Source organism: Pan troglodytes, chromosome 2, assembly GCF_028858775.2.
Source record: "Pan troglodytes isolate AG18354 chromosome 2, NHGRI_mPanTro3-v2.0_pri, whole genome shotgun sequence".
NCBI classification, from domain to species: Eukaryota; Metazoa; Chordata; class Mammalia; order Primates; family Hominidae; genus Pan; species Pan troglodytes.
Genome location: NC_086015.1, coordinates 56,395,858 through 56,411,157, shown reverse-complemented (window position 1 = coordinate 56,411,157; position 15,300 = coordinate 56,395,858). Strand labels below are relative to the sequence as shown.

Here is a 15,300-nt window from a genome sequence, read left to right as displayed (position 1 = left end):
ACCCCAAGTAAGTGCTGACTCCTATGAGCAAACTCCTAGAGACAAGATCCTAGGGTCAGTTGGGAGCTATAGAGACAGCTGCCAGCAGGCAGAAGCCAGGCCCACAGGGGTAGGGAATAAATGCCTCACTTTGGCCCAAGAAGGGTGGTGGTGGCTATGGCCCTGCAGGTCTGGGGGTTCCTGCCAAATAGGGCCCAATTAGCCAGGGACGGCAAAGGTGACCTAAGGCTGTGAGGGAGAGAAGAGTTTGAGGCTTCATTCAACAAGCCTGCTAGGGTCGGGGGTGCAGGAGGTGACCAGAGGAGGAAGCATTCGAGCTGCACATGGAATTGAAGCACAATGGAGGGCACCTGGGGGAGGCCTTGCAGGGCTGAGCAGGAACTGCCTAGGGTCCCGAGAAGGGCCTTGTGTGGCCAGGGTGACTGGCCATGGCTTCCCAGAGGAGCTCCTCCTGCAGGCCCACCAAAGGACCTGCTGGAGGGGGTGGCTGGCTGGGGATGAACTGAGACCCTCATCCTACTATGAGGGGCGAGGGTTCGGGATGAGAGGGAGTCTATTTGAGGGCAGTGTCCCCCCAGCCCTCCCAGACACATGGTGGCCTTTGCAACAAGTCAGTGAAGGAAGGGCCCAAATGTTCTTTCTTTAGCGCAGTGACGCCAGGGGTGTCACTCAACAAGGAACGTGGGCAAGTCCCACTAGTGGGGTGGAGCCAAGAGGCCTCTGGAAGAGGTGAGTGGTGGCTGTGGTGAGGTGGGCTGGGGTGCAAGGAATATGGCCTTGAAACTCCAGTCACATCCCAGCGAGGGCCAGGCCCTGATGAGGCAAGGCCCAAGAGGAGCCCGCGGCTCTCAGCCCACACAGGAAGGAGGGCCTAGGAAGGGGACAACGCCTGCCTCCCCACCACCAGGTGGGTTTTGGTGGAGACTGGGCCGGGACATCTGCCCTGCCTCTGGATTGCTCGGCTGAGAGCCCGGGCCTGCAGCACACTTGGCCAGGTGTGAGGGCCCCTGGGGTTGGACTGTCCTGTCTCTGTCCCCCTGACCTGGACTCCAAGGTGGCCATGGCCAGCCCCTCCACGAACACTCAGGGCCCGAGGCTCACCCTCCACATCCTTGAGGTTGCTGTTCCTGCAGGCCTCGCGGATGGCCTCATCCAGGATGCCGTAGTCCGTGTCCTCCTCCTTGATGGTGGGAAACAGGTCGGACACGATCCCAGAGAAGAGCTTGAGGTCCTCCTGCAGGAACTTGGGCACGTTCACATCACAGATGGCCCGGAGGCAGATCAGCTCCTGCAGCAGGTGCCGGCTGAGCCTTCAGGGCGGTGGGCCAGCTGCCCTCCAGCTGCCCAGGAGCCCTCCCAGAGTTCCACTCCTGGAGCCCTGCTGGGTGGAGCTCACCTCATTCATGCTGGGGTTTTCTCGCTTGAGGTTCCCAGCAGCCGAGATCACAGTTTTCACGGCTCTCATCCCGAAGTCATAGTGATCCTGTCGCCATACAGAAGGAGGCATGGGTGAGCACTGTCCCTCTCCAAGGCTTCTGCCTGGAACACTCTGCCTCCCACCTGGCAGCTGGCCAAGTCTCATCACCAGCTCATAGCACTTCCCTTGCAGACCTGCTGGGACCACCTACATGCCCAGCCTGGGCAGGTGCACCTTCTTTGGGCTCCCCAGGCACCCTGTACTTTACTGTCCCGATAGCCCCCTCCTTTATCCGATACCCATTCTGCATCCTTTGGTCACTGTCCCAGCACATGGCCAGGGGCAGGAGGGCCCTCTAGCTGTGCTGGAAAAGTGAATGAAGGAGTTTCCCATCTGTGCAACAATCAGCTTGGCCTTGATGGCCCTTGAGCTTCCTTCTAACATTCTCCCATAACATCTCTCCAGACCCGTCTTTCTGGCCACACCACCGTGCTTTTTCCCCCAGCCTGTTTCTCTTCATTACACAGTAAGTGAGTTGGAAATAGTTAAATTAATCATTCTGCCCCATGGTGCTCAACCAAGAGGACTCCATCTAGACCCAACCCATAGACTAGCATATGTTCCAGAAATCTCGGACTTGGAGCTGCATGAAGAGGCTGGGCTTGACTTTGGGTCATTTCTATTTGGGAAGAGTTGAGTGCATTTCCAAAACCATGTGCGATAGTTGCTCTGATTGGGGGTGGGGAGCATTTTGGAAAGAAGGATGTGTGGGAGCGCTGGCACCCAGGAGTGCACTGTGATGAACTGCCACTGCTTTTCCTGGTAACAGGCTGCATCTCTTCTAGCTCATAGATTTTGGTGGACTGCATCTGGCCAAAGGTAGTACTGATTACCCCTGGCCACAGTGATTGGTGTTCATGGATGAGCAGGTGACCCAGAGAAGGCCCATTAGGGTGACAACAGGGATTTTTTTCTTAAATCATGATGGAAGACAAACTAAGTTGCTAGCATGTCAGCCCAGAGGTGGGACTCGTCTCTGCTGCTGCAAAGTGGGGGCCTGCTTGGGAACCAAGCTGAACAGGAAAGCTCATCCACCAGCACTGGTGCCTGGGCCACCCCATCTGTCCTTGGAATCTGGGCTCAGCAAGCTGAGTGGAAGGATGGTGGTGCTGGGAGGCTCGGAGGGCCTGGCTGTCCTACTCTGGTCCCCACAAGGCCCAGGTGCACTTGCTCCCCAGCCTGGGGTTCTGAAGCTCTTGGTGCCCTAATGATCAAGGCCCTTGCACCTGAAGTAGCCACACGGGCATCTGTTCCTGGCTCCTGCTCCAGCGCTGCTGTGTACTGCATGAGCCTGGCCAGACCTTTAGCTACCTAGGACCTCAGTGTCCTCAGCTGACAAATGGGCATGTAACTCCTATCTCCAAGGGTTGCTGGGAGAAGCTGACAAGGTAATGCCTGTAAAGCACCGGGCATAGAGCCTGGCCCTCAGCAGGTGCCCTGGAGGCTGGGAGCAGGCAGAAGTTTTCAGACCCTGGAACCCCATCAGGGCAGGACCACACCTGGGAGCTGAGCTGCTCAGAAGACAGCTTGAAGGTGGTTGTGATCTTCTTAGCCAGCACACTGGCCTCATTAAAGCCAAAGGAATAGAGGGAGATCTCAGCGATCATGGCGTAATCTGGAACCATCATGGCCACGGGTCGGAAGAGCGCCTGGGACACATAGTGCACATGTGAACAGCAAACAGAACTCACCCCCAGAGCACCCCCAGCTTCATCCGGCCCTCCTCCCTAACACGCTGGGACTCCCTGCTGCACCAAGCCTGCCACAGCTGAGGCTTTCACTCCCCTGAGACTGGTAGCTCTGCCACTAGAGTGGATCCTTTGTGTTGATCCAAACCTGCCCCCACATGACTCCCAGGAGATGCCCCTCTTGGCTCCTGTTTTCCTGTTTCTCCTGAAGGCCCAGGGTGAACAGGTCTCATCAGATTCCCCCTCCACACCACATCCATAGGCAGCCTGACTTCTCCCATGCCCTGAGGACAAGTCTGAGGCCCTGAGGCCTCCCCTCCATGGCTAAGGGGCTGCCATAGGGAATCACAGTCCCTGGAGTCCAAGCAACTGTGTCCTTGCATAAGTGACTTAGCATCTCTGAACTCAGGCTAGAGCTCTGGTGCTTCCTGGGCCACTCTGGGCCTGCACTTGCCTTCAGATTGTCAGGCAGCTCCGTGCGGCCAGCGTAGCCCGGGTTCATGGTGATAAACACTGCGCAGGATGGCACCAGTGGGATCTCCACACCCTCAAACATGAAGCGTTCCACCTGCAGTGGGGAGAGGCTGACTTGCCTGGGACTAGGGTGCCCAGCCTTGTCCCCTCCTCTGAGTGGGCCCCTTGTCCCCTGTTGATGCCCCTGTCCTGGCTGTAGCTGGTAGGCCAGGCCTGGACCCCTGATCATGGGTTGTATCCTCTCTCAGGATCTGGCCTGAAACCTCAGGCCCCAGTGGCTACCCATGGCCTTCCAGCTCCTGGCTTCAGGCCCTTGGAGGTCTCCACATCTCCTGCTTCCCACTCGCTCCACCCCCAATTCCCCAGCTCCAGGCAAGCTCAGCCTGACTAGGGGAAGTGGGGGAGGGGATAACTGCTAGCCTCTCAGCTCCTGTCCCCAGAACAAGGTCCCTGGCCGCCCTGCACGTGGCTAGAGAAAGGACCAATGCCTGGGGCTTTCCATAAAGGTCAGGATGTAATGAGGAGGGGACCCCTTCATCCCCCGCAGCTTGGCCTGGGAGCTGCCCACAGACTGGGGTTAGGGTGTGCCCCCGGGACAAGAGAGGCTGGACCCAGGGTGGACCTTAGCGCCTGGCTTCTCAGCCTGCAATGGGGAGCAGTATGGCGGCGTGAGTATGGCAGATCTGAGGGAGTAAGGTGGGGCCCCCGGGCTCACCCGCTGCTGCTGCGCCTTCTGGATGGTGGTGATCTGCTGCGCCACCACAGACAGCACCTCGATGTCGATGCGATTGAACTCGTCGAAGCAGGCCCAGGCCCCAGCACTGAGTGAGGCCGGAACATTGGATGGGGCACATGTGTTCAGAGCCCAACCTGGGCACCTCCCTCTGAGGGCCCCCTCCAACTCCACTTGGGAGGAAGCCCTCAGGGGCAATCTCCATCAGCTCAGTCTTCAACCCACTGCCACTCCCCACCCCAATGCCCCCAGGACCAAGCCCTGATGCCTATTACCCCCTTCTGTCCCCTCCACCATCCTTCGAGGCCCCTCTCAGGCACTGCCCTCACCTAGCCCTCCCCAAGGAGAGCTAGGCTGTCCTACCCCATCCTGTGCCACGCTCACACCCAGCCTCACCTGGCCAGGCCCTTGAAGAACTTGCCCATGGCCAAGAAGTCGAGCTGGTCAGAGCAGTTGAACACAATGGTCTGTATGGCCAAGGCCTTACCCAGGTCTTTGGTGGTCTCAGTTTTGCCTGTGCCAGCTGGGCCAGCTGGGGCACCCCCAAACTTGAGGTGCAGAGCTCCGATCAGTGTCAGGTAGCACCTGCAGGAGACAGAGGAGGTGGGCTCGGGCCGCACATGGCCTGGACACTCCCCCTTTCCTTGGAATTTCCTGTGGACTGGGGCCTCTCGCCCCGTCCCCTTTTGGTGGGCCGGGGTGTGCCCAGCCCTGGCTCCGGGGTCAGGACTGGAGCCTGTGGACACCTGCCCAGCGCGTTCCCTGTCCCATTTCACCTCCCTGCCCAGCTTTGCCCAGGGACCCCTGGGGATGGCCGACATGTGGCCACACTTCACTTCCCTCACTCAAAACACAGCTTGAAAATCCAGCTAGTGCTAGACACAGGTGGCAAGATGACATGACTGACTGAGCTAGGAGGGAACTATTAGAAAAGGGCTCACCCATGATGTCTCTCAGCTCAGTTCCTCTGGCACATTAAAGGAGGAATTGACGGATAAAAACGGGAAAGTACATACCCATTAGATGCTCACTGAGTGCCACACCTGTGCTGAGAGCTCTACATGTATCAGCTCATGAAATTCTCATTACCACCATGAGGAGGCCTCAGAGGAAACTCAGGCACAGAGGGGTCAAGTCACCTGCCCGAAGTCACTCCGCCTGTGACGGGCAGAACTGAGGTCTGAGCCCAAAGCCCTTGGTCCTAACCCTGTACTGCTCTGATGGACTAGATTACCCCAGAGTGGCCATGGTCCCTGGATTCCTGGGCCAGAGGGAACTAGAGGGAGGGTCTCAGTGTGGGAAGGAGCAAGAGGGGAACGCTTACCTGTCGGTGAGGGGCGTGATCACCAGCCTCCCACTGTTGCCCAGGTACTCATAGCCATAGATGAACTCAGCATTCACAGCACGGATATACAGGTCATTATTTGTCCAGTAGTACCTGGCGGTGCAGGGAGATGAGGGCCTGGCCATGGGGCCATGGGCCACTGGGCAGGGTATATAGTCAAGGAGAGAGGGTTCTTTTTGGGAATGAGGGCATCAAGGTACCCATACCCAGCTTGTCCCAGAAACTCAAGGACAGAGACCAGCTTATTGCTAACTGACTTTTCTCTTTTCCCCTGCCCCTTCCTGGCAGCTGCTCTGGCTCTGGGGGCGCCCCCCATGTCCTCACCTCAGCTGTGAGATCCACTCGAAGTCATTCACGCTGACCACGTTCTCCTGGATTAGCTTGCTCACCACGTCCTTGGCGTGGACCTCAATGACGATTAGCACTGACAGCACTGCCCGCTGCAGGCGGGACAGCTTCCCCCGCACAAGGGCCACCAGATCACTGAGCTGCAGAAATGGGGTGCACTGTCAAACATCAGGGTACCGCGAGGAGGCTCACCCTCCCCTTTCACAGAGGGTGGGCCTCTGCCACAAACAGTCCCTCTATCCTGGGGGTCTCTGATGGTCTGAGTTGGGAGGGGAGCAAGGACCGGGCAGGGGAAGGAAGGAAGTAGAATAGAGGCACATGCCTGGCGTCTGCCTCCCTGCAGCATGTCGTGCTGTCTGAACCCTTAAGGCCGGGAGGGGGAGCCTGGCAAGGCACTGGAGCACAGGGCAAGGGGTGCCTGCGGTACTGTGCAGGAGGGACCAGGCGCGTGGCTCCCTCACTGACCCTTGCAGAGGGGGCATCGCCTCAGGCCCGTCCTTCCTGTGGGTGGCTGGTTGTGAGACACTTCAAGGGTGTCTGACCTCCCCTTTAGACCCAACCCCAGGCCTCTTCCAGGCTCACTATAGGAGAAAGCTTCCGGAGGGACTGGGCCCTCCTGTGCCATGTGGGGGGTGGAGGGGGACAGACAGGGGTCCTCTTGACTCCAACCTGCTGGCAGAGCTGGGGGAACAGTTGGCTTCTGAGGTCGCCGGCCTCCAGAGCCTCTGCCACCTCCATGGTCCAGTAGGTCTGGCACCCAGCGATGGTCACCTGGCCAGGCCAGTTCAGAACCCACTGGGTCCTGGGCATCTGGGAAGACAGCATGGGCAGGCTGACCTGGACAGCCGCAGCCCCAATCCCATTCTTTCTTCTTCCTCTGAATGCTGTCTGTGCTCTGGCCTTTCAGACTTGGCTCCAGTTGTTGATGCCACCAGTCCCTTCAGAGCAGGGAAGCCCTTATGCTCTGGGCTTCTCAGGGTGGCAGAGATATCTCTGAACTGACTCTGCAGGCTGGGGAGTCACCTAGAGCCCAGCTGCCGGTTATGGTCATGGAGCTGAGAGAAAGACTGCAGGAGAGGGCCCAGCCTGGAGCCTGGCACCCAGTGAGTGCTGGGAACCAGAATAGCCATCCCGATGATCATTAGGAGTGAGTCTCACTTTCTGGAGTGTGTGTGGAAAGGAAAGACTCCAGAATCCCGCCTGAGCCCCCAGGGACCTCATGGCTGCAGCCTGAGGACAAGGCCAGCTAGAGCAGGAGGGGCACTGAGAGGGAGCAGAGGGGCGCAGGGGTGGAAGGCTGCACGGGCTGCGGGCGGCTCACCGTGGGGTAGGCCCTGATGGCCTTCTCAATGATGTCGTGCACACTGGCCTTCATGCTGCGCTCCACCTCCCGCAGCCAGTCCTCCACGTTGCTGGAGGGGTAGATGGAGAAGCACAACTGTACCTCCTCCCCCTCGGCTGAGTACATGTGCGTGATCTCCAGGTCCTCCTGGAACAGCAGCTGCAAGCAGTGGAGGAGCAGGAGTGGGGTCACCCTGGTGTGCCCAGATGCCCTGGCCACCACAGCCCCAGCGCTAAGCCTGCCCGGTGCCCTCCACCTCAAGAAGAAAGCCCTGCCTTCCCGTCCCCCCGAGAGTCTATCTTGGCTGGGCCTTCCCAGGCTGGATGGCCTGCCTTCTCCCCAGCAGTGGTCAGGCCCCAGCCCAGGCCCGGCATGAAGCAGGCTTTAGGGAAGGAGGCTGACTGCCTTACATGTCCCCGGCCTCCTGCATAGATGAAGGAAGACAAGGCAGGCCACAGGCTTCTGGCCTCATGGGTTTTGCAGTGTGCTGGGGGCACAGGGAGCGCCTGGTAAGTTGGAAATCCAGGGCCCCCAGCCCTGAGCTGGGGATTCTGCAGTTGACCTTCCTCCCACAGGCCCCAGGTGTGTCTCCAAAGACCAGGAATGTCATTTGCCACATTTCCTGCTAAAAGGGCTCATCACAAAAGGAGGGACGTTCTCCCTGGGAAGATGCCCCATGCTCCCGGCCCTGAGCCCTGGGCCCAGCTGCCCACCCGAGCGATGTTCTCGAAGCACTTGCGCAGGTGTGGCTGCACGGCCGTGGGGTCCTTTGTCTGCGACAAGATCTCTAGTAGTTCGTCATCTGACAGGAAGTAGAATCTGCCAGGGGAACAGGGGTGAGGAAGCGGGTCGTGCAGGCTCCCTGGGCCCCAGCTGCCCCAGCCCTGCTGACATCCCCGCACCCTAGCCTGAGCAGGGCCCTGGACACCTCAGCCTTGTGGGCAGACAGTGGCGGAGTGGGCATGGCCAGGTGGCGCCCACCTGGGGAAGGCGCTCCGCTTGGTCTCCAGATACTCGCTGAGGCCCTTCTGCACCAGGTCCAGAATCTTGTTGCAGTCCCGCAGGCTGTCCAGCATTCTCAGGTCGGAACACACGTTGATCACCTGCAGGGCCCGGGCCATGCACAGAAATGGGCAGTGAGCATGGTCCAGGTAGCAAGATAGGCTCATCCCAGAGCACCCACACCAGCCAGAGCCCCTCAGCGGGGCCTGGGAAAGAAGATGCAGAAAAATTCTCCCTGAGCCAGTGGCTGCAACCATCTGCCCCACAGAAAAAATTCTACGGTCAAACAAGTTAGAGTTAAACAAAGCTAAAGAGTTTGCTTTGCTGCAGGACTTGTCAGGGCTTCTAAAATGCTAATATGGGCCGGGCATGGTGGCTCACGTCTGTAATCTCAGCACTTTGGGAGGCTGAGGCAGGTGGATCACCTGAGGTCAGGAGTTTGAGACCAGCCTGACCAACATGGTGAAATCCCGGCTCCACTAAATACAAAAGAAAATCAGCCACGCGTGGTGGCGCATGCCTGTAATCCCAGCTACTTGGTAGGCTAAGACAGGATTACCCTGTCTCAGCCTCCGGGAGGTGAACCAGGGAGGTGAAGGTTGCAGTGAGCCGAGATTGCACCATGGCACTCCAGCCTGGGCAACAAGAGCAAAACTCCGTTTCAAAAAAAAAAAAAAAAAAAAAAAAAAACAGACAAACAAAAAAAAAACACGTTAATATGGGCTGTGGATCTCCAAGAGAAAAACCGTCAGTGACTATGCCTCTAAGGAGCAACTCTGAGGCTGGGGAGCCCACTCTGGAGGACATGGGTCAAGATCAAATCCTCAGGCTTGTCCACCAGCCTTTTCTGTGTAGGGAGGGAAGAGACTAGGAGGCTACCAGCAATGTGACCAGGGCCCTTGGGGATCCCAGCTGCCCCTCCCACCCTCATTGAGCTTGCCTCCCGGTTTTCGTAGGCATTCTTCATGATCTTCTTCCAGATCCGCTCCATGGTCTGGTAGCGCTTGCTCTCCACAGGCAGCTGCTGGTTGATGTCCTCAGAGCTAAAGATGGGCTCCAGGTAGAGCCAGGACCGCTGACAGTTCAGCCACTCCTCCAGAACCTCCTGGGGAGGGGAGGGGCAGGGAGGGGTGTGATATGGACTGTCAGGGTCCAAGCTGGGATTTGTCCCAATGACTGAGACATTTCACCCCACCAGCATGTTGGGCAGAGCACTGGACACCAAAGCCAGTGTCTACAGGGAGATTTCTAGATGGTGCTGTCATCTGTGATACTCCAGGGAACAAAGAGGATACAGGGATGCCTGCCCTCCAGAGAAGTCCCACATCCCCACAGGACGCCCAAGCCTCCAAAGGAGCCGGGGGAGCTGCTCTTCCAAAGGGAGGAACACACCCACACCAGCAAAGCCTGCAGTGACAGGAAACACTCAGTGCCTGGGAGACAAACCAGCCTCCTTCCTGGAAGGACTTCTGGGTCCATGACCCCAGGATTCTCTGAGATTCAATGGGTCTTGAGTGTGAGAGTCCTAAAATACTCTCTGAAACATGAGTCCAAGGGTGAGACATCTTCAAAATGAGCCATTTCCCCCTTCTGCCTCCAAATTCCCCATTCAGGATGTATCTCTTGTCTTCTCCCATCAGCGCAAACTCACGCACTCATCCATTTCTTCCTCATGGGATGGGGGTCACAGTCAGCAGTGTCAGGACTGTGCCAGGCCCTGGGAGGCACTAGGGGAAACAGAAGGGAATGCGGCCTGGTCCCTTCCCTCGAGGGGCCCACAGCCCACTAAGGGGCCAGTTCTGCCCCTGAATCATGGGCCCGGCATGTGTAGTGGACTCTGAAAGAGGCACGGACAATGGCCTCGGTGGGAACCCCTTGAAGGATGGTGAGGGAGAGTCGGCAAGGCTGCTTGTTGCTGGGCCTTGGAGGAGATGGAAGGCGGGTGTCGAACTCCAGGTCGAGTGGACAGCGTGAGCAGAGGGGGACTGGGGACAGTGCTGACCAGCTCAGGCATCTCTGGGTGGTCCAGGCACACAGATGAGCCCTCCCCACCTGCTTCTGGCCTTCGCCGGAGGTCTCTGAGCAGCTATCAGGGAGGCCCGGGGAAGGGGATATCACACCTGCAGGCTGGCCCCGGGACTGCCCTCCAGGGCTCTGTGGGCAGCCCTTGCCTCTAGCCTTGAGAGCCCAAGACAAGTGCAGTCCCTGGTGGCCCAGTCCCCTCAACCAAGGTAGCTCCAAATGAGATGAGAACAGAAGCTCAGGACAGGGTGGGAAAGGGCACTGAGGTGCTCTGGGACCTTGGGACATCCGGCCCAGAAAGTGTCAGTACTGGAGGACCTGGCTGTCCCAAGCTCAGGCAGCCCTGGGGAGGCCGCCTGGCAGTTCTCAGGCCTATCCTCAACCACATTTTGGGACCCAAATGCTGCCCCTACGCACCCTTATCTGCCTCATCCAGTAGCTGAACCTCATGGATGGAGAGCCCATCCTAGTTGCCCTCCTCTGAATGCAGTAGGGCAGGGCCTGCCAGAGAGCCAGGGGCTGTGTGAATGAGGGCAAGGCACTGCGATGCTTTGAACCCCACCCGGAGACCATCAGTGACACCTGTGGGTCGGGCTCTCTGAAGTGGGGGAGCGATGAGGGAAGGACTGGGGGGAGGGCCGACCTGGGTCAGCTTCAGTTTGTTCTCCCAGGAGTTGATGCGCTGCTCAAAGGGCTTCTTGTAGGGTGAAAATGACATGCTCTGGGTCATGACGATGTGGTCGTCCAGCAGCTGCGAGGCCTCGTCTGGGCTCTTCAGGATGTAGGTGTCTGTCGCCTTGTAGGGCAGTACACTGAACAGGATGGTCGACCACTCCTTCTCCATCTTGTCCAGTGCCTGGGGTCGGGGACAAGCCAGGCTGAGTCCTGGGAGGGGCTGGTCCTGATGCTGTCTGACCAGCCCTGCCCAGGGAAGCAGCAGACAGTACCTGGCCATGACCTCCACACGGCCGCTCTGGCAAATACTCTCGGCTTGTCTGGCAACAAGTCCCGTGTGAGCCCCTCATCTGAATTCAGGGCCAATTCACTCTTTTTTTTTTTTTTTTTTCTGAGGTGGAGTCTCGCTCTGTAGCCCAGGCTGGAGTGCAGTGGCACTATCTTGGTTCACTGCAATCTCTGCCTCCCAGATTCAAGCAATTCTCCTGCCTCAGCCTCCCGAGTAGCTGGGATTACAGGCATGTGCCACCACACCCCACTATTTTTTGTATTTTTAGTAGAGATGGGGTTTCACCACGTTGGCCAGGCTGGTCTCGAACTCCTGACCTCAGGTGATCCACCCGCCTCGGCCTCCCAAGTGCTGGGATTACAGGCGTGAGCCACTGTGTTCAGCCCAGTTCACTGTTACACATGTGCTGCATGTGGTTGTACGCACATGTTGGGAGGCAGCTAAGGTTAGGAGGAGTGTGGGCGCTGGTCTCACCTCTGGCATTTACTGTGTCATCCTGGCCAGTTGGGGAACCCTTCTGAGCCTTAATTGATTTATCTGTTTTTTTGTTTGTTTGTTTTCTTTTGTTTTGTTTTGAGACAGGGTCTCAGTCTGTCTCCCTGGCTGGAGTGCAGTGGCATAATCACCGCTCACTGCAGCCTCAGCCTCCCAAGAAGCTGGGACCACAAGCATGTGCCACCATGCCTGGCTAATATCTTAATTTTTTGTAGAGATGGGGGTCTCCCTATGTTGCCCAGACTGGTCTCAAACTCCTGGGCTCAAGCGATCCTTCCTCCTCATTCCTCCCAAAGTGCTGGGATTTACAGGCATGTGTCACTGCACCCGGCCTGACTCATCTGTTAAATTGAGGCTAATGCTATTAGCTCCTTCCTGGGGCTCTTGAGAGGAGTAACTGAAAAATAATAGCAATGGTGGACACTGTCAAGAATTTTATGTGCATTATTAACTCACTTAATAGAATGCATCTCAACCCCTGGGCCTCATGACCCCAGGGATGGGGCTTATTACTGTCATCCTCCCAAGTGGCTGTGGTTGCCAGAGCAGGAGGTCAGGCTGTCCGGCAGGGCCTGGCTGGAGTGGCTGGGCCCGCTGGTGGCTGCCCACCTGCTCAATGGCGTACTCCTTGCCAGCCACCTCAGCCACCTTGCTGATGCTCTCGATATGGTCCTGCAGGTTCATCTCCAGGCAGCGAGCAAAGGTCAGGTTGGCCTTGGGCCTGACATTGATGTTGATCTGGTTGGACAGTGTCTCCCAGTGCCGGATCCGCATGCCAGGGTTGCGCAGCCCCTGGATCAGTGGGATGTATGGTTTGAACTCCTCGATGCGGGCCCGGATGTCCAAGGCCACTTCCTGGCAGGCTGCCGGGTAAGACAGAAACGCATGAGAGGCAGGCGGCAGAGGCAGGGAGGAGGGGATTGGCCGGCTTGGCTCCCTACCTGGCATGTCCTTGAACTGCTTCACGCACTTGTGCATGGTCTTGAAGGCTTCAACCACGTTCTTCTCCAGCTGCTCAGCATCGATGGCAGAGAGGGGGTCATTCATCCAGCTCTCCGACCAGCGCAGCCAGTCAGACGCTGTGGTCCAAAGGTCCAGGTAGGGTTGGAACTCCTTCACCATCCTGGAGAGCTTGTCATACTGCAGGGACAGGAGGGCAGGGCTGGGGCTGTCTTGGGACGCTTCCCAGTCTCTCTCCATGTTGCCCCTTCTTGGGCCAGGTCCTCTCCCTCTCCCTTGCTCCTGGCTGATGTCCCTGACCGTGCCCCCACACACCTGGGCCTGGCCTCCCTTCTCTTCCCACCTGAGATCTGGGCTCTGAGCTGTTGCACCAGACCTGGGCTGACCCTCAGGCCCCCTGCCTTGTACTAGGGGCCTCCTCAACCTGAGGGCCAGGGTTGGGCTATCTCCACTCTGCAGCCTGCTGGGTCCTGCCCCCAAATGCCAGAGCCCTGCCTCCTGGCAGCTGCATCTACATGAGCTGCTTCCTCAAGCCTGGGGGCATGGGGGCAGGGTGCCTGCAGGAGGCCTACATTGGTGATGGGCAAGCTGAAGATGCGCTCGCGGTTGTTGTAGAGCATGGCCAGCTGCTGGCAGTCCTTCAGCTGCTTCTTGACACGCCGCACCTCGTTGGCGATCTCGTGTGCACGTGAAATCTCCACGTGGATGGAGAAGCCAGCTACTACCAGCTGCAGGCCAAGGAGCAATGGGTCAGATGCCCCTGCAGCCCCACTTGTGTCCAGGCCTTCCCATGCAAACCCAGGGAACCAGAGGTCCCAGGACGTCCACTCCTCCGAGTTCTAAGGAGGTTGTTCTCCTGGAGTGAGCAGGTTCCTCACAGCAAAGCCAGGGGAGACCCAATGCACTGACACTGTGCCCACTGCCCAGTAGGCTGCCAAGGACACAACAGAAGAGCTGGGGACTTTACTACTCCGAATCTTTCTGGAGCTTGCTGCCCAGGCATCTCTTTGGCCTTTGCGTTCATTCTTTCAGCCATTTATTCATTCATCCATCTGCTCGCCCATCACATGTTGACTCAGCACCTCCTGAATGCAAGAAGTGAGGCCAGGCCCTGGAGAACTGTGCGTGCGTGTGGTGGGGGCTGTGTCCAGCACCAAGCCTGCAGCTGTGTCCCACCTGCAGCCCTTCCAGCTTCTCTTGGAAGTTGTTCTGATCCATGATCTGGATTTTGCGGAACTTCTCCTCATCCTCCACATGCTGCTGCTGCACCAGCTCTATCTGCCCAAGGATCTTAGAAGGCCAGTTGCTGGCAATCCATCTGGCCGGGATGGGGGTGGGGATTGGGAGAAATATCGCGGCTGAAGTGGTGGAGTGGCAAGACCAGGCAGGGGCATCCCACCAGGCACCCAGGCAGCCAGTGAGAAGGGGTTCAGGGGAAATCCAGGCAGCTGTGGAGGCCACCTGGGGCCAGACAGCTGCGAAGTACAGGTGAGCTGGGAGGCACGACTGCCACCATCAGGGAGGCTGCCCTGCCCCCATCAGGGAGGCTGCCCTGCCCCCTGGGAGCTGCAGTCTGCATCCAGTGAGATGCAGACCCAAGGTGCCCAGTGTAGTGATGGGGACCAAGGGGAAGTGAGAAGAGTGAGGCCAAGTTCCCCTCTTAAGCCTCAGGGGCCAGAGGGGCCTTTCCTCAGAGGAGGCAAAGCCACAGTCTCTAGCCAGGGCCCTCAGGCCAGCTGCCTTCAGGTCAGACCAACTCCCTTTGCCCAGCTGACATAGGGGGTCTGTGGGATGTGGGACTTCCACCTGCAGCTGGCCTAGGGATGCTGGTCGTGGGGGAGTTCCCCCTGAGCACCCGGATGCCCTGTCTGCCAGTGTCTCCCTTTCCTGGGCAGGGCCCTGATGGTCCTGACTCCCCCAACATCTGTGAGGCAGCACTGGGTGTGGGGTCTCTGGCGGCCTCAGTAAGGCTTGGCTGGAAAAGGGCACCTAAGGCTGTTTCCCACAAGGCTTTTGACTTGGGTGGGGACAAATGCCCCTCTCCAGGGACTGCCCACCAGGCTGAGCTTTGCCTCTCTCAGTGCTCCCAAGAACCCCAAAGGGCACCAGCCACAAACAGGAAACCCTAGGTCCACAGTAAAATACGTGTGTCAGGCTGGGCATGGTGGCTCACGCCTATAATCCTAGCAGTTTGGGAGGGCGCGGCGGGTGGATCACCTGAGGTCAGGAGTTCGAGACCAGCCTAGCCAACATGGTGAAACCCCATCTCTACTGAAAATATAAAAATTAGCCGGGCATGGTGGTGGGCACCTGTAGTCCCAGCTACTCAGGAGGCTGAGGCAGGGAGAATCACTTGAACCCTGGAGGCGGAGGTTGCAGTAAGCTGAGATCGTGCCACTGCACTCCAGCCTGGGTGACAAAGCAAAACTCTGTTTCAAAAAACAACAAGC

At 58.2% G+C, this 15,300-nt stretch overlaps 1 protein-coding gene across 6 annotated transcripts in view; it reads right to left on the bottom strand.

Annotated features, from left to right (window-relative positions):
- DNAH1 (dynein axonemal heavy chain 1) overlaps nt 1–15,300 on the bottom strand; it is an 83,919-nt gene that overhangs the window by 34,391 nt on the left and 34,228 nt on the right. For all 6 annotated transcript variants that reach the window (XM_054681930.2, XM_063805885.1, XM_063805887.1 and 3 more), the window contains 18 exons: nt 14,027–14,168; nt 13,423–13,578; nt 12,832–13,030; nt 12,500–12,753; nt 11,075–11,287; nt 9,350–9,514; nt 8,389–8,510; nt 8,121–8,226; nt 7,387–7,566; nt 6,735–6,875; nt 6,042–6,205; nt 5,697–5,810; nt 4,769–4,957; nt 4,355–4,460; nt 3,620–3,733; nt 2,977–3,126; nt 1,397–1,483; nt 1,102–1,288 (listed from right to left, as the gene is read on the bottom strand). In XM_054681930.2, the coding sequence (XP_054537905.1) occupies nt 1,102–1,288; nt 1,397–1,483; nt 2,977–3,126; nt 3,620–3,733; nt 4,355–4,460; nt 4,769–4,957; nt 5,697–5,810; nt 6,042–6,205; nt 6,735–6,875; nt 7,387–7,566; nt 8,121–8,226; nt 8,389–8,510; nt 9,350–9,514; nt 11,075–11,287; nt 12,500–12,753; nt 12,832–13,030; nt 13,423–13,578; nt 14,027–14,168 (2,789 nt within the window). The remainder of the gene's footprint in view (nt 1–1,101; nt 1,289–1,396; nt 1,484–2,976; nt 3,127–3,619; nt 3,734–4,354; nt 4,461–4,768; nt 4,958–5,696; nt 5,811–6,041; nt 6,206–6,734; nt 6,876–7,386; nt 7,567–8,120; nt 8,227–8,388; nt 8,511–9,349; nt 9,515–11,074; nt 11,288–12,499; nt 12,754–12,831; nt 13,031–13,422; nt 13,579–14,026; nt 14,169–15,300) is intronic.